This window comes from Eurosta solidaginis, chromosome 5 (assembly GCF_040869045.1).
Source record: "Eurosta solidaginis isolate ZX-2024a chromosome 5, ASM4086904v1, whole genome shotgun sequence".
NCBI lineage: Eukaryota > Metazoa > Arthropoda > Insecta > Diptera > Tephritidae > Eurosta > Eurosta solidaginis.
In genome coordinates, this window is record NC_090323.1 from 247,894,848 (window position 1) to 247,917,606 (window position 22,759).

Genomic DNA, 22,759 nt, shown 5'->3' on the forward strand with positions numbered 1-22,759 from the left:
GTGATATTGAAGTATAATTATACTACTCCCAAAGTAATCTAAATAAAGTCCAGTTTGCAATACTGAATATTGGAACGTTAGCAGAAGGTTGGAAATAAGCAGAATTTACCTTAATTCGTTACAATATAAACTCTTCGATATTGATAAAGCTGGGTATTTTCGACAACACCCAAGAAGTCAAAATGTTTAAAGGGGAGAAATAGAGAGCTAAGGCTAGTTCATATTTGTGACCAGCCCAGAATCAGCATCGATTTCCGAAATACCATAAAAACAGAATTCGGCTACTGATGAAATCAAGGTAAAGCCTACCAGCAAAGTTGAAATGAAAGCAAAGCCTAACAGAAAATTATATTAGTGTCGCTTCAACTATTTAAGGTTTTCGGCATTTTAGTTCACGTGACGTTTTTGGAGGATATGACGAACTAAGCCTTACTGCTTGTGTAGAGCGAGACTACCGTTCATCCTTTTTCTTCATCCGTGATAAATAAATCATAGGACCCCCGGTAGTGGTATCCATTCTCATAAGCTTTATAAGTTTTGTGTTGCCCAACTTCTGGTACTGGAATGTAAAATGATAGAAATTTATCAGTTGCTGCTATTGTAGCAGTGCTTCGATGTGATGGCTTACTGCCAAATGGTCGCACATTCTATATATCTCTCTCGTGACATGGTTTCTGTTTGTTAAAAAAATGAATTGGAAGATCCCAAGATTTTCAGGGAACAAAGTGATTTGTGGCTGCGATTTCTTAGACTTACTTACTTACTTACTTAATTGGCGCTTAACCGTCTAAACGGTTATGGCCGTCCAACAAGGCGCGCCAGTCGCTCCTTCGCTCCGCCAACCGGCGCCAATTGGTCACACCAAGGGAGTTTAAATCGTTTTCCACCTGGTCCTTCCAACGGAGTGGGGGCCGCCCTCTACCTCTGCTTCCATAGGCGGGTTCCGATAGAAACACTTTCTTGGCCGGAGCATCATCTTTCATTCGCATAACATGGCCTAGCCAGCGCAGCCGCTGCGTTTTAATTCGCTGGACTATGTTGATGTCTGCGTATAGCTCGTACAGCTCATCATTAAATCTTCTTCGGTACTCGCCATCGCCAACGCGTAGAGGTCCATAAATCTTTCGAAGAACTTTTCTCTCGAACACTCCCAAAGCCGCTTCATCTGCTGTTGTCATGGTCCATGCTTCTGCCCCATATAGCAGGACGGGTACGATAAGTGACTTGTAGAGTATGATTTTCGTTCGCCGAGAGAGGACTTTACTTTTCAATTGCCTACCTAGTCCAAAGTAGCATTTATTGGCAAGATTGATTCTTCGCTGGATTTCAGTGCTGATGTTGTTTCTTAGACACAACTTTTTTTAAATATCACTGTGATCGAAGAAGCGCAAATATAGACGCAGTCACAGTTCCTGTCACAGAAAAAAAAAAATCTTAATTATTAGATGTAGCATATTGTGAGCAAGTCGGCCTTGCAAAAGCCCCTTTTTAACCTTGCATGGGGCTGTGATTGTGTATATGATTGTCATTTTTTGTAAGCGTCACGACGATTTCTTCGAAGCTGTCACGTCGATTTACGATATAAGTCACTGTGACAAAACACTAGTAGATCGCTTAGGAATGACACCAACTAATTTTTTTACTGCAGATCTAGCAAATACAGAAGGAGAAATAAACAGTTTGATTTTTTTTATTTTACAAAAATACAAATTTATTTTAATATTCAATTTATTATTCAAAAGACAGTTTTACTGAATTTTATCGTCATTCTTAACAATAAAAAATCATCGAATTAGTGTACGTTTCTAAAATATGCTATTATTATTTTTAATTAATAAATTACTTAGATTACATAAATTGCACAAATTTTATAGAAACCAATTTTTTCCTTAATAATTTTTATAACAATAAAATTCCAATTAAAAGTATTTTAAACAATGAAATATCGAACAAAAATCAATCTCACTTTCTGCAATGATTTTTGTGTTAAAGCAAAACTACAATTCCGGCGAATTTGTCTCCCGCTTCAAACTCAATGCCTCATTTAATGTTGGACTCAACGCCAGTGCGGGATTCGCCACTGCAATAATGTGACCACCAGCCGCCGAAATCACTTGTACGCCACCTAGCGGTGAGTTATTTATATTAGCACCGCCGCCACTAGAAGTCTCAGGTGTTGGACAGTTCAGGTGCTTGATATGATTGCGCTGTTGATGATTGGGTGACGATTTGCTGTGATTTGAAAAATCATTTAGCACGTCTTGACCACTGTGCGCTGCTGCAGTGGAATTTGAATTGTTGGTGAATGATGTTAAACTTTTGAATTTCATGGGCTCGGATTGATCGCGCTCATTTTCAAGCGAACTGGGCTGGAGAAAATAAAACAAATTAATTAATACTAAAGTTATAAACAAATGCTGATAGTAAAAAAATAAAATAAAATAGCATAAAAAAAAATAATGTGACAACAACAACTAAAAACTAAAATACAAAAAGAAACACAAAATATTTAGTGCAAAGTATGAAAAAAAAAAATTAATAATGAAAAAAAATAAATTACATAATTTATTTAATAATTTGGGAAAAATTTAAACAACGTGACATCAGGACGGACAAGGCGACAGCTGTTTCGATTATACCTTGTAAATCTCTTCAAAGCCTTTTCTCCCGGGAGTGGGAGTCGAACTCGCACTCCTACGATAGTTGAAATGGTTGTAAACGCATTCAGCTACGTCATGCCTGTTGTAAAGTTCTTCTTCTTTAAATAAATTATAAAATTAAAAAAAATTGCTTCAAATAAATGTTTTCATACATTTGAAAAAGCAATATGGGCAATCCCCGATTATTAAAATCATAAAAATAAATTACTTTTATTCTATTTCGGCCTTTATTTTGTAAATTTATATAAAAAAAATTTTTTTTTTCGAGCTCTAGGCCATGTATATGTAAATTAAAACACCAAAATGCTTGTTTTACATATAAATTTTAGATTTGTCACATTTATTTTTATCAAATTTATTTTAACCGATATTTTGATTTCAAACTGAAATCATCTTCAGGACTGAAAGGCATGTAAAAACAAAAACATATTAACACATAAAACATAACAACATTCCATAATTTTTAACTTACACTCTTGAGTGCACCTGATCGACTAATTTAACAAATCTTAAAATAAACAAGTACAAGGGAAAACGATAAACAAAAAAGGTAAACATCTAAAGAACCGTAATAATAAACAAATTTTTACATAAACAACAATACGTTAAATAATAAGCAGTAAGTGGCGCTCAGCACATTAGCGTTGGGACAGCATATTTGGAACGACACTTTTCTCACGAGGAATTGTAGTTGTTGTAATCAACCGGCGATAGGCTGCCGCGCAGCCTTCTACATCTGCCTTAAAATTTATTCTTTGATCTCTTGGTGTATTGATAATATGAAGCATTTCTAATGTGTAACTTTTGTTGTAATGCCTCTCTTGTTGTATTACTGCTACGTTGTTTAAATCTGGAGAGTGCCCGGTTACTCTGCAATGTTGTGTCAAAACTGTTTTATTATCATTAGCGTGGTCCCGATTTTTGATATTAGATTTATGCGCGGAAATCCTTGTCTTTAATTTTGATTTTGTAGTCCCGACATATACTTTATTGCATACGTGGGACCCGTCGCCGTTACATGAAATTTGGGATATTACGTCAGATTTCTCGTATTTTTCGATTTTGTCCTTTGTGTTGCTAAAAATTTGTTGTACGGTATTGTTGTAAGTGAAGGCCATTTGGAATTTTTCGCGGTCATACATATTATTTATTATTATTATTATTTATTCGATTGGTACTTGATTTTTCAAAATAATCGCGGATATAACCTTTTATGAGATATATCGGAAAGTCGTTGTTTTTAAGCATTTTTACAATAATCTCTATATTTTTATTATGGTATATTTCATCACTGATGGTCAGCACTCTTCGAATAAAATTTTTTGCTATGTTTACTATAGTTGGTTTGCTGTGTTTCGAGTGGAAATTAATCAATCTGCCTAACGATGTAGGCTTTTTATACCAGTCAAAGTATAGTTTCTTGTATTTTCTTATCACCATAGTGTCTAAAAATGGTAACTGGCCATCCTTTTCAATTTCATGGGTAAACTTTATTGATTTATTATAACTGTTTAAGTTCGTCAGCATATCCTCTACAGCATCAATTTTTACGATGGCGAATAGATCGTCGACGTATTTAGATAAAAAGCGGGGTTTATTAGGAGAGTCTTCCTCGAATTTACTCAGAAATTCTTCCATTATTAAGTCTGCAATGACAGGTGATGCTGGTGACCCCATTGGCATTCCCGACCGCTGTTCATATATTTTATTATTTGATTTGAAATATCGGTTTTCTTTAATGCAAAATCTCACGATTTCCAAAAACAATTCTTTACTAATACTGGTATGGGCTTTTAATTGGTTCCATTTAGATGCTATAATATCCAAAGCATGGTCGACTGGAATACTGGGAAACAAGGAAACCACATCGAACGAAATCAGACATTCATCGTCGTCTATATAAGTATCTTTTACCTTGTTTTTGAATTCTACCGAATCTCTGACATTGTACTTCGAAATTTTGGTTAGATTTTTGAGGACATTAACAACATATTGGCATAACTTATAAGACGGGGAGTTAACAGACGAACATATAGGACGCAGGGATACGCCTTCCTTATGAATCTTGGGAAGACCATATAACCTTGGAGCGTTTGCCGTTTTACTTATTAGACGATATTTCTCCTTCAAATCAATTATGTTATTTTTAAATAGTTTCTCAACAATTTCGTTATTTTTATCCTGTAACCTATTGGTAGGGTCACGTTTTAATACGCGATAAGCCGAAATATCATTCACGATTTTTTGTATTTTCTTGTCGTAGTCTAATTTGTCCATCAGAACTGTGACATTCCCTTTGTCGGCATTCAAAACTAATAAATTTTTATTTTCTTTGAGAAAAGTTTTCGTTTGGTGTAGTGTGTCTAAAATAAACCTGTCCCGCGCGTTGTTTTTTGACTTGTTTAAGTGATCTCTTATCAATGTGGTAAAATTGTTCCGCTCAAAGAAAATGAGGTAAATAGCATAAAAAATAAATTACAACAAAAACTTGATACGGAAGACGCGACCGCATTTTTCGAAAGTGAGAAAACCTTAACACATATTTTAGAAACGAAGGTAAAGAACACACAAACCAACAAATTCGAGAGACTTAAAGACGTTCAAAAACGATCGCTTAATATCCAAAGCGTGCCGGAATGGCTTTGTAATACGACGAACACAAACATACCGACAGACACACAGTGGCTACTCTCCTTAGGTCCAAAGTTTTCGTTACCAACAACCAATGATAAGTTTCCACTATTTAAACTGATAGCTGACGGAGAGGACTGTATACAGACTATTAAAGAGAAAGAAGAGCAAGAAATTGAGCGGAACAATTTTACCACATTAATAAGAGATCACTTAAACAAGTCAAAAAACAACGCGCGGGACAGGTTTATTTTAGACACACTACACCAAACGAAAACTTTTCTCAAAGAAAATAAAAATTTATTAGTTTTGAATGCCGACAAAGGGAATGTCACAGTTCTGATGGACAAATCAGATTACGAAAAGAAAATACAACAAATCGTGAATGATAATTCGGCTTATCGCGTATTAAAACGTGACCCTACCAATAGGTTACAGGATAAAAATAACGAAATTGTTGAGAAACTATTTAAAAATAACATAATTGATTTGAAGGAGAAATATCGTCTAATAAGTAAAACGGCAAACGCTCCAATGTTATATGGTCTTCCCAAGATTCATAAGGAAGGCGTACCCCTGCGTCCTATATGTTCGTATGTTAACTCCCCGTCTTATAAGTTATGCCAATATGTTGTTAATGTCCTCAAAAATCTAACCAAAATTTCGAAGTACAATGTCAGATGTTCGGTAGAATTCAAAAACAAGGTAAAAGATACTTATATAGACGACGATGAATGTCTGATTTCGTTCGATGTGGTTTCCTTGTTTCCCAGCATTCCAGTCGACAATGCTTTTGATATTATAGCATCTAATGGAATTTAACTTGTTAACTAAAAAAACCAACATAGTTAACAACTCCACGTACAAAGGGAAAGACGTGTCAAAAATGTATGTTTTCAATGTTTAAGAAGTTTTGTTAATAATTGTTAATTGTTGTTTGATGTAAATTATATGTTATTTTGTGTTCTGTTTGTTTATAGTTCACCCTGAGGACGGTTATCGTGCATAACCGAAATATATTGGCAAAAAATTTAAAACATCTGTGTTTTATTTTCCAAAACATCAGACCTCAAGCCGGCAAATAAAATTTTAAAATAAAGTAAAATAAAATAATATAAAATAAAAATTATGAAATAAAATAAAATATATGAAAATAATATAAGGAAAGAAAGTAAAATAAAATATATAAAAATAGAAAAAATAAACAAAATAAACTATTTGATTTAAATAAGTTAATGTAAAATCAAACAAAATGTAATTAAATTTAAAGAAAATATAATAAAACAAAATTATATAAATGATAATAAAATAAAATAAAATAAAATAAAATATAATAAAATAAAGTAAAACAAAATAATATAAAATAACAATTATGAAATAAAATAAAATATATGAAAAAAATATAACGAAAGAAAATAAAATAAAATACCTATATAAAAATAGAAAAAATAAACAAAATAAAGTATTTGATTTAAATAATGTAAAACCAAACAAAATGTAGTTAAGTTAAAAGAAAATATAATAATACAAAATTATATATATAAAAAAATTAAATAGAAAAATAGACAAAATAAAGTGAAAAATTAAATTAAATAAAATAAAAAAATTAATAAAAAAAGTCGGCAAATAAAATAAAATAATTTAGTTAAAGAATTTTAATTACAATATAGTTTCTCTTCAAAGTCTACTTACAGGCATCGATGGCGAACTGGAGTTACTGAAGGAAAGGCGCGAGTCGTTGTCATTGTCATCATATTCAGACTTACTGAGGCTGTAATTACAAATACAAACAAATATTTATTACATAATTTATTTGAGTATTTATAAATACTAAATAGCATATGCATACTAGTTATTATGCTTACTTAAATTTGCCGATATCCGCTAGATCGAATGGGGGTTTAGCAAATTTTTGATATATCGCGAAGAGATTATAACGCGAGTCCTCAGTGGATTCCTTTAATTTGGAAATTTATTAAACAATTTTTGGACAACAAAATATTTAAAAATAATAAGCAAATGCCTACACGATTTTAGAGCAAAGCAAATAAGTAAAAGAAAAAAGCACTTTTTGTTGTTTTTTTTTTAAGAAAAAATTTATTTGCAATTTTGTAAGGCAGTAAATACAAAATTTAATTAAAAAAGCAACTTAGTTATTAAATTGAACTTTGATAGACGTTAATTAAGAGTAACTTGAGTATAACGATTAACTAAGAAAACTTAATATAACAAGCAACAGTAATTAATAGTAGATTTCAATTGCTATAATTTAATATAATTAAATAATTTGGAATAATACTGGGTGGCTGGAAAGATAGGAAGCAGAGGAGAAGTTTGTAGAGCAAAAGATTGGAAATAGCGGACTAAATAAATATTTTTAGATTATAACTAATATATAAATTTTTTATAGTAACTACAATAGTTTTACAACAAATAAATCAACTAGTGTACAGATATCTATAAAAGTTTATTATTATTTTTAACATATTTTCTTTAAACACCCGTTCAATAAATACAACAAAAAAACATAAACAATAAATTTAAAATAAATTGGTATTGCATTAAAAAATAAATTATGAAAAATAATACATTATTAATAAAATTCGAATATTTTTTAATACTGAACAATTATTTCTAATTTACTATTAGGTCAAAAAACTTTTTATTCAAAATTTTGTAAATTTTTTTTTTAACTTTTGTATATAACATAACATAAGACAACATACCATAAAATGGGGAAAATAAAAAGAAAATACATTTTTTTGTGCCCTCGAAGCAAGTAAAACTCTAAAAACGACAATAAAAAAAAAAAAGAAAAAAAAAAAACATTTTTCAAATTTATTTTCTTTAAGGTTTGAAGTTTTTTTAATGTTTTAATTTCTACAAAGTCATTACAACTTTTATTTTACTTTATGTTATCTTTTACTATGCCATGTTGTTTTATGTTATAGTACTATTTTGAGCTAGGCAATGATAAGTTATACTACATTTATTACGTAATGTTAAGTTTCGGCACACTTTATGATGCATTTGGTTAATGTATTCTATATTATGTTATGTTGTATAACGTTGTGCAAGCGAATGTTAAGTTGTTATAATTAATGTTGTGGTATACTATATCAGGTTGTGTTATATTAAGTTAAGTTTTGCCATATGTGTTATGTTATGGTATGCTATAATTTTTTTTGGTTATGTTATGCAAAATTATGCGGTATTGAGTTAGGTATATTTTGATTAATTTTTTTTGCTACGTTTTGTTGTTTTCTTGTGTGTTACGTTGTGTTATGCTATGATGTTCTACGTTGTGTTAGCTGTGCTACGCAATGTTATATTGTGTAATGTTATGTAACTGTGTATTAGTTCATGTAATGCTATGGCATGTTGGATTATGCTATCTTATATTATGTTGTTATCTTATGTTATGTTTTGTTATGTTATGTAATATTAAATTATAATATGTTATGCATGTTATGTTATGGCATGATATAATTGTTTTTTATTTTGTTTCATTTTATTTTACTTTTATAGCAAGGACTGAAACCAAAACCGACACATTTCCTATAGACTAAAAATGAACGGAATAAAGAATGGGGTATGCTAGGTGACCAAGTTTCACGCGCAGCCGATGTTGATCACGCACGACTTATGCTGTGGTGGTTCAGAGGCGGAGGCGAATGAGATGCTAAAATAAACTTGTCTCAATATAAGTAGTGGTAATATGTTCATTAAAAGCGTGAACGGCAGAACATGGCGAGAAAGTTGCACTTACTTACTTAATTGGCGCTTAACCGTTTAAACGGTTATGGCCCCCCAACTAGGCGTTCCAGTTACTTCTTAGCTCTGCCAACTGGCACCAATTGGTCACTCCAAGGAAGTTTAAATCGTTTTCCACCTGGTCCTTCCAGCGGAGTGGGGGCCGCCTCTACCTCTGCTTCCAAAGGCGGGTTCCGATAAAAAAAATTTCTTAGCCGGAGCGTCATATTTCATTCGCATAACATGACCTAGTCAGCGTAGCCGCTGCGTTTAATTTCGCTGGACTATGTTGATGTCCGCGTATAGCTCATCAGTAAATCCTCTTCGGTACTCGACAATGCCAACGCGTAGAAGTGCATAAATCTTTCGAACAACTTTTCTCTCGAACAATCCCAGAGCCGCTTCATCTGATGTTGCACTGCCTTTACTAATCCGACACCGAATTTACGCTTATGTATCTGCTTGATCACCACAGTAAACATCACATGCTTTAATGGTCTTATTTCCATGTTGCGTCCATTGCATCTTTGTGATGGTGGTGATGTCAGATTTGGCAGAGGACATCAATCAGCCCGGGCAGCCATTCCCATTAAGGGTTCAGCCATTCCAAATGCTTGCCCTAAAATCGTACGACTGTAAATGTTTGCAGTGGTTGTCATCAAATAATAGTTGGCTCATTATCCGAAGCTCTAAGTGTTTGTTTTTTTTTCATTGCAGTGTGCTTTACATTGGTAGGTCCAAAACTAAGCGCAAAAGTCGCTCTGTCGGGGATTTATGTTATACGTTTGCCAAGCGCGTCACTTGATCCAAGGCAGGTTGCAGCTGTACCGCATGGTGATCAGACGCTGCCTATGGAATCTCTCAGCCAGTCTTTAACCGATTAGGTCGTAGCTAGGCTGTTTAAGTCACATGCAAAAGCGCCCTGACCATTTCCAAATGAATGGAACGTCTTCATAACCTTCACATATTTTAAAGCCTCAGAAAATATTTGATCATATTCAAAGCTCTATATATTATTCTGATAGAGCAATCAAAATCGAATTAAAAGTGAGTTTGAATTCCATCAGCATTTTGAGCTGACAGCACAAGGACCAATGTTCGACGGTATCATTCTCTTCAAGCTGTGAAAGACAACAGGTGAGATTGTTAACTATGTCAGCTAAGTTATGTTTTTTCTATACAATCAGCATTGATATACTCCCTGGATAGAAAATAGGGCTTAGGACACCAATAATCTTTCGAAGTATTTTTCATCGAACTCTATATTTATATGGGTTTCCTAAACCATCCCCTTGAAAGTTTCGGTATTGAGTGCCTTAATATGTTATTGTCCTAGACAGGTAAAGCTGTTGGTGGGAGAACCTGTAGGTTTTCAATAGCACCAGGAAGCCATACAACAACTGAAACTTCCTTTCGCCTTTCCTCTTCATCTAGATGGTAGCACTCTCTCAAGCTCTAATTTTTTGGATTTTGTACACCCTAGCAAAAATCAAAAGTTTCACTTTTCAAACGGCTCAGTTAGTCTGCAAGATTTGCCCCATCTGACCACTTTATGGTTTTTTCGCAATCTTGCGTTAAAATTTTTGGTATAAAACCGAAATCGTAATAAAATCGAAAGAATTTTAAAAAACTGAAGCAAGTGGCTTTTGAATTGGTTTCATTCCTTGTTTCTTTAAATGTATTGCACATCATTTGGAAAAAATTATTGCGTTTAATTTCACCTCATTTTATTGTTTCATGATTGTTTTATTTCATTTCATCTCATTTCGTTTCTTATATTTCATTGAATTCCGTTCCTTTTTTTTCATTTTATAATCCTTTAACATGTTTAGTTTTTTTTAATTTCTTTTCATTTTATTTCACTTAATTTCATTTCACTTCCATTTATTTTTTTTGTTTTAATTTTATTCTATTTTCTTTCCTTTTATTTCGTTTCATTATATTTTGTTTCATTTCATATCTTATTATATATTTTATTTTCTTTATTTTAAAAAATTTTTTTTTTATTCTATTTTATTTGGTTTCTTTATGTTCCGTTTGATTTATTTTGTTTTTTATTTTTTCATTTTAAATTTTTCATTTCATTACGTTATATTTTATTTGGTTACATCACATTTGGTTTCATTTAATTTTGTTACATTTTATTTCGTTTCATATCATTTTTTTCCGTTTTATTTTATTTCGTTTTGTTTATTTGGTTGCATTTCAATTCATTTCACTTATTTTTGCCCCTCTTCTTTTCGTTTCGTTTTAGTCCGTCTCATGTCATTTTGTTCCATTTTATATCTTTCTTTATCATATTTTTATTATTTTTTATTACATTTTATTTCGCTTTAATTTAATTCAGCTATTTTTGCTAATTTCATATCATTTAATTTGATTCCGGTAACCAATTTTTTGCTACTTTTTGTCAACTAAAATTTATTCCAAAAAAAACGTAAATATTCGGTAAACAAATTTTGCTACCATGACCAAATTTAGCTGTTACTTAGTGCCTCTTGAAATCTTACGATGTCCTATTGTTGCGGAGAACGAAGCTCAAGAACGTTGGAGATCGCAATATCCACTGACTACTCTCTCTCTCTAGTAGATCGATCTTTGAACATCTTCAACAGCAAACTTTAACTGAGATCTCGATCTGAAAGATTCAATCAAGTACGAATAGAAATATATGTTCTTTTGAGGAACTATTCTCTCATAGACTAAATCCATTAAAGAAAAGAAAGGCGAAACACGTCCTAACATAACTATAGCTGCATAGTCGAGGCATCTAAACGAGCCGCTACAACACCGAGAATGTTTTCATATTTGAGCTAGTTTTTTCATAGGCCGGCATTAGACCCGTCGAAATTAAAGTCGTATTTAGATCGTAGCACACATTTGCAAGACCATTTGCTCCTTAACGGACAAATTCGACGTAGAATACTGGAAAAGAAGCTTGGTTCAAAACTACCAAAGGCAAATATAAAAATTTCATAGAGGTACCCTAAAAGTATACACCGAGCTATTATCGTAAAGCAAATGCGTTGTCAAAACTTGCTCGACTAAAGCCATTTCCACCGTATTAGAGACCAGAAGCTGAAGCTAAAGCATAATTTGTAAAGCAGAAAAAGCAAACTGGATTAAATATATGCATGTAGGAACATATATGATGAATATGGCGCTTAGCATATGACTCTTCTAGTGATCGGAAATAAATTTGCTTACCCGACTCAAACCCAAATCGGTAGGTGTTGCCGTATTCCCCGTCGTCGTCGTCGTCGTAGTCATCATCTCTGTGGGAAGCATACGCGCGCGCTTACTCGACGCCGATGCCATTGAATCACTCGACTCACAATCCAAAGGAGGACGCGTCATGGCATGTTGCGCTTGAATTACCTGTGGCAGTAGGCCACCATAACGTGCTATACTCGCCGAATGTCCAAAACCTGCATCTTTAACAATTTGACGCGCCAACGGGAAAAGTTCATCACGACGCGTCAACAACGCCGGAACTAAGCGACACAACTGCGCTGCCGCTTCATTTACACATACCTCGTGTAGCGTGAGCGGTTTTTCAGGGCGACGCTTACAATCGAAACGTCCATAAATCGCCGAATACTTACGAATCTCATCCATACGACGTGGATCGTTCTCATGCATAGCAATTACCTGTTCAAGTTCGCGGCTCGTACGCTTCTTCGAAGAGTGTGCGCGTGGTTCGCGTTGTGGCAATTGACGCGCAATCTTTTCAGCACCTTGCGTTATACGCGCCACTTGCATTTCAGTGAGCACGGGCGTTAATTGTGGTGAGCTGGAGGTGACTTGATGTGTTGCGCCAGTTAAAGTGCCGACGCAGCTGCCTGTTGAGGCCGTGCCGCCGCCGCCGCTTAATGTGGGCGGTGCTGAAGTAAGCGCCGTGGCAGCAGTGGGTAGCGTGGCAGTGGTATGAGGATGTGGTGTGTGGGGTTGTATGACTGGTACAGAGATGACAGGTTGTGGACACATTTGTGACATTAAATGTGAGGATGCTAGAGGTGTAGGATTGTAAGAAGGTGTGGGTTGAAATGTGGGATAGGGGGAGCGCGTGAATGTGGGCGATACTTCGGGTCTTAGGTGTACGGCGGGCGCTTTGGTGGGTGTGTCGAAGAGACCTGTGGAATACAAAAAGTGTTTAAGCGCTGACTTTTAAATAAATGCTTTTTATGTGGTACCTGGTGTGCTGGAAGTGGAACTAATGGGACCTTGAAACAATGACGGATTGTTGGCCCATTCATGTAGCGCTTTTTGTAGTCGTCGTACATGTAATGGTTTTGATGCCATACCTACTAAAGCCATAATTTCGAGAAATTCTTCTTCACCTGCTTCGTAGAGTTGTTGTACATCATCGCCTCCCATTTCTAGCAGCGTATCATAGTAGGCGAGGAGACTGGCGCGTTGCAGCACGCGATAGAGTTGTACTTCGGCTTCGTTGTTTGGACGAGATGTGGCGACCACTGCAAATAAATGGAGGAACGATTCATGCGATAAATATTAAAGGGAAAGTATTAAACGCTTAATTTAAATTAATTTATATTAGCCTAAGATTATCAAAATCTTAGCCCTGTCCAGTTTGTTCTATAAAAAATAGTGCAGCCATGAAATGATTTTGGTAGTAGTGAGCTTGGTGATCCTGCAGATGGTGTAAAGAAGGGTTGTGAACCAACTTTGACCAACGGAGTCAAATGTCCAGCCACCAGTGAATGGATGTCGTTTGATATAAGTGTAGCCCACAGCGAACTTCACGTAATGCAAAGCATTATCTGCCAATATTTTGCGTTTTTTAACGAAGTCAATTTTATTGTTGTTGTGAGCCAAACGGAGCCAAATTGATATTGTTGTGCGCAATAGAGACCCATTAGAGCTTTTGCGTTGATATTCTTGGTGTAGAGGGATATTGCACTCAAAGTTTAAGTCCTGTTTCCCCTTGTACAGTCTGGCCTAGTGTTCTAGTCCTAAGTTTTGGAGATGGAGCGTAAAGCTATGTAGCTTACATTTCCGAAACCAACATTGGCTTAATAAATTTCTATGAGGACATGTTAAACCATTTTCGAACAAAAAAGTTATGGCAAAGTCTTTAAGCGGAATTAACTAATTTGGCCATATTAAATAAAGTCTTTTGAAAGTTTGCTCAATGGATGGCGTAAATCTTGGCAAAGTTCTAGATTTTCATATCCCCTCTGTTGGCGTTCTTTTGACTTCACTTTTTGCTATGGTTGTGTAGCATTGTTCAGTTAAGAAACAGCTCTCTTGAACAATTTTTTGTTGGTCCGTTATGTTTCTACATACTCTAACACTGCCTTCCACTTATTACAATACGGCAAAAATTGATCTTGGAAACTTTTTCCGGAAAGTCGACCCGACACAGCTGAGCCGTACCGCCTGCACTTCCAGCGAACAGTGCTTTGTTAGCACGCCAATAACCATAGATAGATTAGCTTTTGTAGACCGCAATAGCTCCACCGAGTACTTGGAGCTAACAACAGGCAAGGAAGAATTCGGCACACGGCAATTGGTAGTGTAGGCCCAGCGATTGATAATCTGACTCAAGGGCCACCTATTCAGAGCAGAGAAAAGTGGCCAGCCTAATCATAAAGTCCCCACTGAAAGACACGTTCAGTTCGCGAGTGCCTGCCCGGGCCAAGAGATCAGCGTGAAAGTTTGCCGGAATTGCCTTATGCCTTGGGTGCAGGCGTGGCTGATGTACGATGGGCTGCAATTATCCCAACGAACGCCAATCGCCACCAGCCCCTAGAAGAGAATCGTCTTGATCACCATATCGTACAGCGAATGTATCACACATGGAGAGAGCCCCCAGCATGTGCCAATGGCCTCTCGGCAAATTACAAAGCAACCGAAGCCTTCCTAGCCCTGCTCTTGATATAAAGCTTTCATAACAGCGTGTTGTCAATAACAATCCAAAGATTCTTAATCTCGTCAGACAGCATAAGGGGTACTACCCCACTTGACGGGAATTAGGTAGTTCATTAACACGACCCAAAGCAGAGCAGAAATAACACCCTCTTCTGGCATGCCTCTCCTCACCTTTCTCTGAGCCGTCGCTTGCGGAAGGTGCCATCTTTGGTCTTTTTTAAGCTTGTATGAGAAAGCAAGCAGGTTATTGAATATTAATTTAAAAATATATGTTGAGTGGGAGCAACAACAACTAACCATGACAGTTTGTTGTAATTGCAAAGCGGGGATTTGTAAATTTTATTTTATTAAATATTTGGAAAAAATTGAAACAACTCGACATAAGGACGCACAAGGCGACAGAGGTTTCGATTATACCTTGTAAATTTCATCAAAGCCTTTTCATCCGGGAGTGGGATTTGAACACACACTCCTGCGATGATCCGACTTGTCCGTCCTGAATTCGAATTGATTCAATTTGTCCCAAATATATAATAAAAAGTATGTGGATTGACGAAAGTGCCTCCACGTAGCACCCCCAACGACATTCACTCGGAGAGAAATTGTGAAAAGCTCCCATATACATCCTCTCAACCTGACATAGCTTCCATCCTAACGAAAATATTCGCCCAAAGTACTTAAGGGTAAGGTAAATATTTTTCAGAGCTGCTCCTTTAAATTTGGGAGTCTCTGGAGGTAAATAGAAGTGCCGTATGTTATTTTCAAAGCCAGACATTCTAGTCAGTTAATTTTAAAGATCATAGTAGTTTCTGATTCTTAATTTAAGGATTTCTCAAACCTGCCCCTCCAGATTGAGTAGATCTCTGAGTGTTTGTGCACCTATTTTTGGTATTTTCAGGGAAAATAATTTTGCTAATCTCCATAATAGCTGAGAACACGTAACTATAAGAACTTTCCGTTACCCAGCGGGTTAGGTGGCTTAGAATATACCCGCAGCAGGCATGCCTGTCGTAAGAGGCGACTAAAATACCAAATTGATTCAAGGGTTTGTGTAGCGCAACCTTTTTAAGGTGTTGCCAATGCAATATACAGCTTATCCAAACCAATTGTCAATCCCACCTACGCGTGGAGAACCTTGTTTCTTTAACAGTCGAAGCTCTGGCGACCACAATTTCCTCATGGATCTAGAAGGTTTCATGTGTTCATACCAAATCGTTCCCGACATGGTCGAGCTAGTACCTCAAAGGTGCTTGTTACCGGATTTGCATTCGCAAAGGACCATCAATATCGATAACACTCCCCATGGCCTTCGGGGAGAGTCCTAATCGCTGCAACAAAAACATAACGATTTTCCCAGAGCTCCTTTTAAATATTGTGTAGGTCTTTGGCTGCTTGAAGTACCTCGTAGTAGTAGGTATACTGTAGACTAACAACTTTTCTTGCAAGATCAGCTAGCTTTAAGTCAAATCACAGTCGCCTCTCAAAAACAGCCAGCTGTAGAGAACGTACCACCGAAATCCTCCTCTAAGTTGTTATTCATTATGAAGTACAAAAAAAGCCTCAAATTCGTCTTACAAACTTATTTTCATCTAAGAAATTCCCACATATTAAAGAGTTTTTTTTCTATCATTTCCTTTCACTTTTTATTATTTGCTCAAATCACTTTGTGATAAATCGGCGCAGCAGCATCTTCAATATTTCACACGCTTCATTTGAATACACAAGTAATTTTTTTTTCTAATTTTACTACAAAAAATTATATCGAAAGTGTTGAAAAAAGTGGCAAAAAAATCGAAAATACAAATATCGTCCTGTCTGTTTGGTTGCTGCCCTTCACGTCGTTGATCACGCTTTGCTTTGCGTGCGTATCTAACAAGAATTGCTATTGATGCTGCTCACGTTGCTGATGATCCTTTTTTCGAGAAGAAAAAACCATTTTTTTTTTTTTGTTCTTAACTCTACTGCTTACTGAATTTGAATGAATTTGGTTTTTTTCTTTTGCGCGCAACACAACCGCATCATCGCTCAATCATTCACTAGTTTGCATATGTGCGGTGCGCGCTCACCAAACATAAACGGGTTAAGGGTTTCTACGCGCATGCGCAACTTTGCTTGTGAATATCGCTGCAGACATACATTGTAGTAAATCGGTTTTTTTTTATGCACATTGCACACCCATTTCCTTATGCAGATTGTGTATGCGTCGGTCGCTTGGGCAGTTTTTTGTGATCTCAACTTTTTTTCATTGAGTTCGGTTTAGTCCAGGTCTGCCGTGTCTGGCGTTTCATTATTCGAGGGATATTTTTAAATTCATGCATATGTGACTATGGATTTTTTATGTTGGTCGTCGCTGGCATATTCTGCGAAAGGGTTATGGAGTCCACATTTGTCGGCCGTCATGTCGGTTGAGTCCTGTTTTTTGCCTAATACAAAAATAATTTTTGTTTTCGCTCGCTTCGCTGTTCAGCGCAGACTCGATTTTTTGGTTTGTTGTATTTTTTTTTTTTCTTATGTGTTCCAAAGTGTTGTGGGAATCTCATAAATGTGCAGAGCATCTCTTTTGCCTTGATATGCTTTTTTTTGCTTTGGAAAAAATTGGTTTACTTATTTTTTGCTTTTTAGATTAATTTTTTTGATCAATTTTGGGGGAAAACAAGCTTTTTAATCTCTGCTATAATTAAAACAGAATGTGCACATAAAATGTTTTGGGTGAAAGGCTCTAAATTAGGTTTCAGCTTGGCGTTATTTTTTATTTTTATTTTCTAGTTTTTTGTAATATTTATACTAGGGTGGTTTTTTTTATAAATCAAATAAGCGATTTTTCCAGTAACGGTAACAGCAAGTTCAAAATAACTAGAGGTTTCACTAAACAGAACCCTCGCGTGGAATGCTCATCTAGATGCCACCTTAAACAACAACAAGAGATTTCTTTGCCTGTATTCTATGGCAAAACGTGAAGGCTATCTCCCAAAATGGTATATTGAATATCTAATACTGTTATGAAACCTTAATCCTTAGTCCTTTGGTGGCCGAAAACCAGGCAATTACAGCAATAACAAAATTAAGCAAACTTCATCGACTAGTATGTATTGAAGTAACCGGTGTGGTGAGAACGTCCTCAGCTGATGCACTTAGTGCCTTAATAGGAATACCTCCCTTCCCTATTCTAATAGAGAAAGAGGCATCACTTGCTGCACTAAGACTTCAAAGTATCTCTGAGCTAAAGAGCGGAAACATGACAGAGAATATGAAAGTAATAAGAATATTCGTAGGAAATCCCATATTGCAGCTACGTGACGCAATGTCCGTTACGCTCATAATCTCACGGATTTTTGAGGTGTCCATTGTGCACGGAGCTCTTTGTGAAACATTGACTCTATATACTGATCTTGAATCAGAGCTCTGGTTCACGCATGGATAAAAATTTGATGACGGAAAAAATCAGACTTTTCATATATGGGCAGAACTATCCTACTATTTTTCAGCCAGCAATACATGCAATATAAGTTTGCGGTAGAGAATGTCCACTAAAAGGCTTATCCTCGGGGAGTATTATGTTAGACAGCGATATGAAGATAATAGACAGGCAGACTAACGAGCAATGTAGGGTGCTGTGAAAGCTGCTCACAAAGGTAAACACAAGGGAAACCTTAAGTAACTGGGAAACAAAGCAGTTTAGACAATACAGCCTTGAATGCTCACGGCAGAGGCAGTCCAAATTGTTTATATTCCCAGCAACGCGAGTATCCATCAAACTCATAAATATAAGCAGAGAGAACCTACGAACTCTTACTGGGTACTCTACGGGACACTGTAGTCTACGATAACTCCTCAGCGGTTTAGGGGGTTAGAATTATAGGAAATAGAACACGGTGGGTATGCCTGCCGTAAGAGGCGACTAAAATACCAAATTGATTCAAGGGGTTGTGTAGCGCAACTCTCTCAAGGGGCTGCCAGCGCAATATACAGTTTCTCCAACCCAATTGTCAACCTCACCTACCCGAGGCGAATCCTGTTTTATTAACAGCCAAGGCTCTGGCGATCTCAAAATTCTGGTGGATCTAGGGGGTGGGAGGGCGGTATGGTCTAGAAGGTTTCAGGTGTTCATAACAAATCGTTCCCCATATGGTCGGGCTAGTACCTTTATGGTGCTTTTTACCGGTAAGTACCAGATCTGCATCCGGCAAAGGACCATCAGCATCGTTAACACTCCCCAAGGTCTTCGGGGAGTGTCCTTATCGCTAAAACAACAACAACAACAACATATCACCTAAGAAATAAAATCTATCTGATACACAAATCTTTAACTTTTGTGAGCTTGAGGCTTAAATGACGGTTTACATTCTTTGTCAATTCATCGCTCTGGCAAGGCAGATACTCTGCCATCTAAGTGGTGTTACTTGGCCCTTAGTCCCTTCGAGATATGGAGTAAAAGGCCTGAAGAGGTACTGAATTACTTTAAAAGCCTCCACATACAGTAATTGGCTGAAAGGTCAAGCACAATAGATCGAAATAATGGTCACAGTGCTTCGAGGCCTAATAGTAATAACACCAAGTTCAGAAATATCACATAGAAATTTTGGTTCAGATCAGAGACGGTGTTGCATAGTGGTTAAGGCTCAGACTTTAATATATTGATTCCTCATAAGGTAATCTGAACTTGAATCCTAATAAACATGTCTTAACCGTTACTAATCGAGAACAAAATTTCTGTGTCATCTTTTTGACTTTGCTATTACAATTTAAAGTGGTCAGAATGGAAAAAGTCATTTATTTGATTTATAAGGACCACCCTTATTTATATATGTATGTTGGACCGGCCCTCATTTAAAAAATAATCCGATTTCAAGCATGCAATGCTCAAAATATAAAATTAGGTAAAAATTGGATAACATAACGAGTACAGTGAATACAGTGAATTACAACGGGAATTTTATATATATGTAAATTGTATTTATGTGTTTTAAAAATTCTTTTGGAAAATATGAAATGTTTCGACTTTTTGGAAAAATTTATTTAAATATTCGGTGTACTTTCGCAGGACCTTTTTACTCTTTGCAGGAGCTCTGGAATTGTTGCAAAGCTAGTCAAATTTTTTTTTGTTCAAATTAAAAATTGTTTAAATCTTGTTAACATATGTAAATTTCTTCGAATCTGAAAAAATTTTAGAATTTTCATAAAATTGAAATATTTGCCGTAATTTTGCGAAACTTCTTTCTTTTTTTTCAGAAGTCTAGAACTATTAAACGCTATCAGATATGTTTGTAATTGTTTTGTAAATTTTTCGAATATTTGTTATAATTGCTGCGAAGCCACTCAAAATAGTGGTTTTGTTGCTTTTTTGAAACTTTAAAACTTATCGACTTTTAGAAAAATTAAAATATTTGGCGCTTCTTTGCAGAACTTGTGTTTCCACTTTTCAAGAGCTCTGGATTTTTGCAAGGCTTTTTGCAATTTAAAAAAAATTGTTTAATTTTGCAGAGCTTTTGGATAGTTACTCAGAAAAGTTATCTTTTATGTCTTCAAAACTGGATCTCTTTTTAATTTCTATAGAAATTCAAATGTACATATGTCGATATTTAAATTTTTCTTTTCACCATCACAAAGAATATAGAACTATTGAAAGCCGTTCAGAAAATATTTGTAATTTTTGAGTTTCTTGAATATTTGTGATATTTTGCAGTAATTTTTTCTTTTCTCTTTTGGAATTATAGCAGTATAAAGAGCTACTCAGAACAGGGTTTTTACTTTTTTAAAATTTTTTTCTTAATTTTTTTACTTTATGAAAAAATGACGTACCAAAGAACTTAAATCAGCAAGGCACTTCTTAAAATTAAAAAAAAAAAAGGTTTTTTTTAAATTAATGAGCTTAACACCGATAAATGATAATTGTTATTCAATTATTAGCACACCTAGTAAAAATTAATATAGAGGCAGGATGTCTGAAATTGTGCGAGAGCGTGAAAATGGGATAAAACTGAAATAAGCCAAGAAAGCAAATACCACACAATAGCCCAAATGGTTAGGCGATTGTGATTTCAGCAGTTTGACCACGGTTCGATTCACGGTAAAACCTGTTGGAATAAATAAACATTACGAAATTGCCTGACGATGATGACGTGGCGGTTTTCGAAATGGTACCATCGCAATATGCCAGTAAATGTTTCATCCTTTTCAGTTTTTCCCAATAAACCCAAAAATAATAATTGAATAACAATTATCATTTACCGGTGTTAAGCTCATTAATTATTAAAAAATCTTAAGTAAAATTGAACACACCATTAAACATACAAACATATAATTAAAGACAAAAATTTAAAATTTTTGTTTAAAAAGAAATGGTCTATTGTATTTGTTTTATGTTGAGACAGTTGTTTTTTAGCATAATTTCTAGCAAATTCTCATTTTATTTAAAATTTAAAGCTAAAACGTTCATTAGATCACAAAACTTAAACAGCGAAACAGCTACATAGTGATGACTTTTGTAATGAAAATCTCGAAAACAAGTTTTTTTTAAAAAGCCTGAAAATATAGCAATATTGGAAGTTCATATTACTTCAGATTGAAACCCTCTACATATGAGTTTTTTTACAAGTGTACAGTACAGCTGGCCAGTGTCGCGATTGTTGCGGTAACTCGTAAGTTGTGACTGTGACGTCTTAACTGTAGTGATTTTTATCCGTGACTGTGACTTACTAGTGATAGTAGAATATTTTTGATATAAATTGCTGTAAACAGTCACATCATCATCACTAATTGGAGCTTAAGTGGTTAGACGACATTGGCCATTGCTTACCAAAGTTACGACCGTGATCCCTGTTTCGCCATAACTGAAGTCAATTGGGAGCATCAATGGAGATCAAGTTTTCTTCCACCTCTCTCTGCCAACCCAGTGAAGATCTTAAATACGTTTGTCGATAAGAATACTTTTCGTAGCATTTACCAATAATAGCAATAACAGCTGGCGTCACACCTGAAAAATTACGTGCGACAATATGAATCAATGAATCTATGATTTGTGAGGAGAAAAGGTCGCAGAAGATGGCAAAATAAGCTACGAGCGAGGGCGCTCATTTAGCGGAATATATTGTCGCAGCTAATTGTTCAAGTAACGAGAGCTATAATTGCGATTATTGATAAGCGTGATTGCAAAATTTCCCGCTGGCCCTGTGATTTTTTGTTTAAGTCGCTGTGACATAATCAAAGATACACGAGCATTTGATAACTTTAATAAGCTGTAAAGCTTTTTTTTTTAATTTTGAGAACCCTTAAATACCCAGCTGCTTCTGTTATAATTGGCGTCACTCTCATTTCACGTATAAGTAAGTCAACATCTTTACAACGTACCTATGTACATGGAAGAAACATGTGTGTATCACAATTACATATGAACATATGTAAATATCTGTAAATGGAGCAAGTCAAATACAATTCAATTCCCCTGTTCAGCTAAAAACACACAAATCACCGAAGTCGCCATTTAAGTGTATTCATTACCGATTTTGTGATCGTTATGGGTATTCAAGTACCAGTGGTTGTTGTTGTTCTTATTTTTATACTCAGCTGAGCAGAGCTCACAGAGTATATTAATTGTGTTCGCATAACGGTACCTCGTAACGGCATAAACTAATCTAGATAGATATAGACTTCTATATATCAAAATGATCTGGGCGAAAAAAGAAATTCATAGCCATGTCCGTCCGTATGTCCGTCCATCTGTCCGTAAACACGATAACTTGAGTAAATTTTGGGGGTATCTTAATGAAAATTAGTAGGTAAGTTCCTGGGCACTCATCTCAGATCGCTATTGAAAATTAACGAAA

General features: G+C 35.4%; 1 protein-coding gene across 1 annotated transcript in view; it reads right to left on the bottom strand.

Moving 5' to 3' along the window:
* Nucleotides 1-1,997: 1,997 nt before the first annotated feature.
* nab (NGFI-A-binding protein homolog) overlaps nucleotides 1,998-22,759 on the bottom strand; it is a 57,289-nt gene continuing 36,527 nt past the window's right edge. The window contains exons 2-6 of the mRNA XM_067792026.1: nucleotides 13,238-13,519; nucleotides 12,252-13,177; nucleotides 7,157-7,248; nucleotides 6,984-7,062; nucleotides 1,998-2,369 (exon numbers count right to left, since the gene is read on the bottom strand). Of these exons, the coding sequence (XP_067648127.1) occupies nucleotides 1,998-2,369; nucleotides 6,984-7,062; nucleotides 7,157-7,248; nucleotides 12,252-13,177; nucleotides 13,238-13,519 (1,751 nt within the window). The remainder of the gene's footprint in view (nucleotides 2,370-6,983; nucleotides 7,063-7,156; nucleotides 7,249-12,251; nucleotides 13,178-13,237; nucleotides 13,520-22,759) is intronic.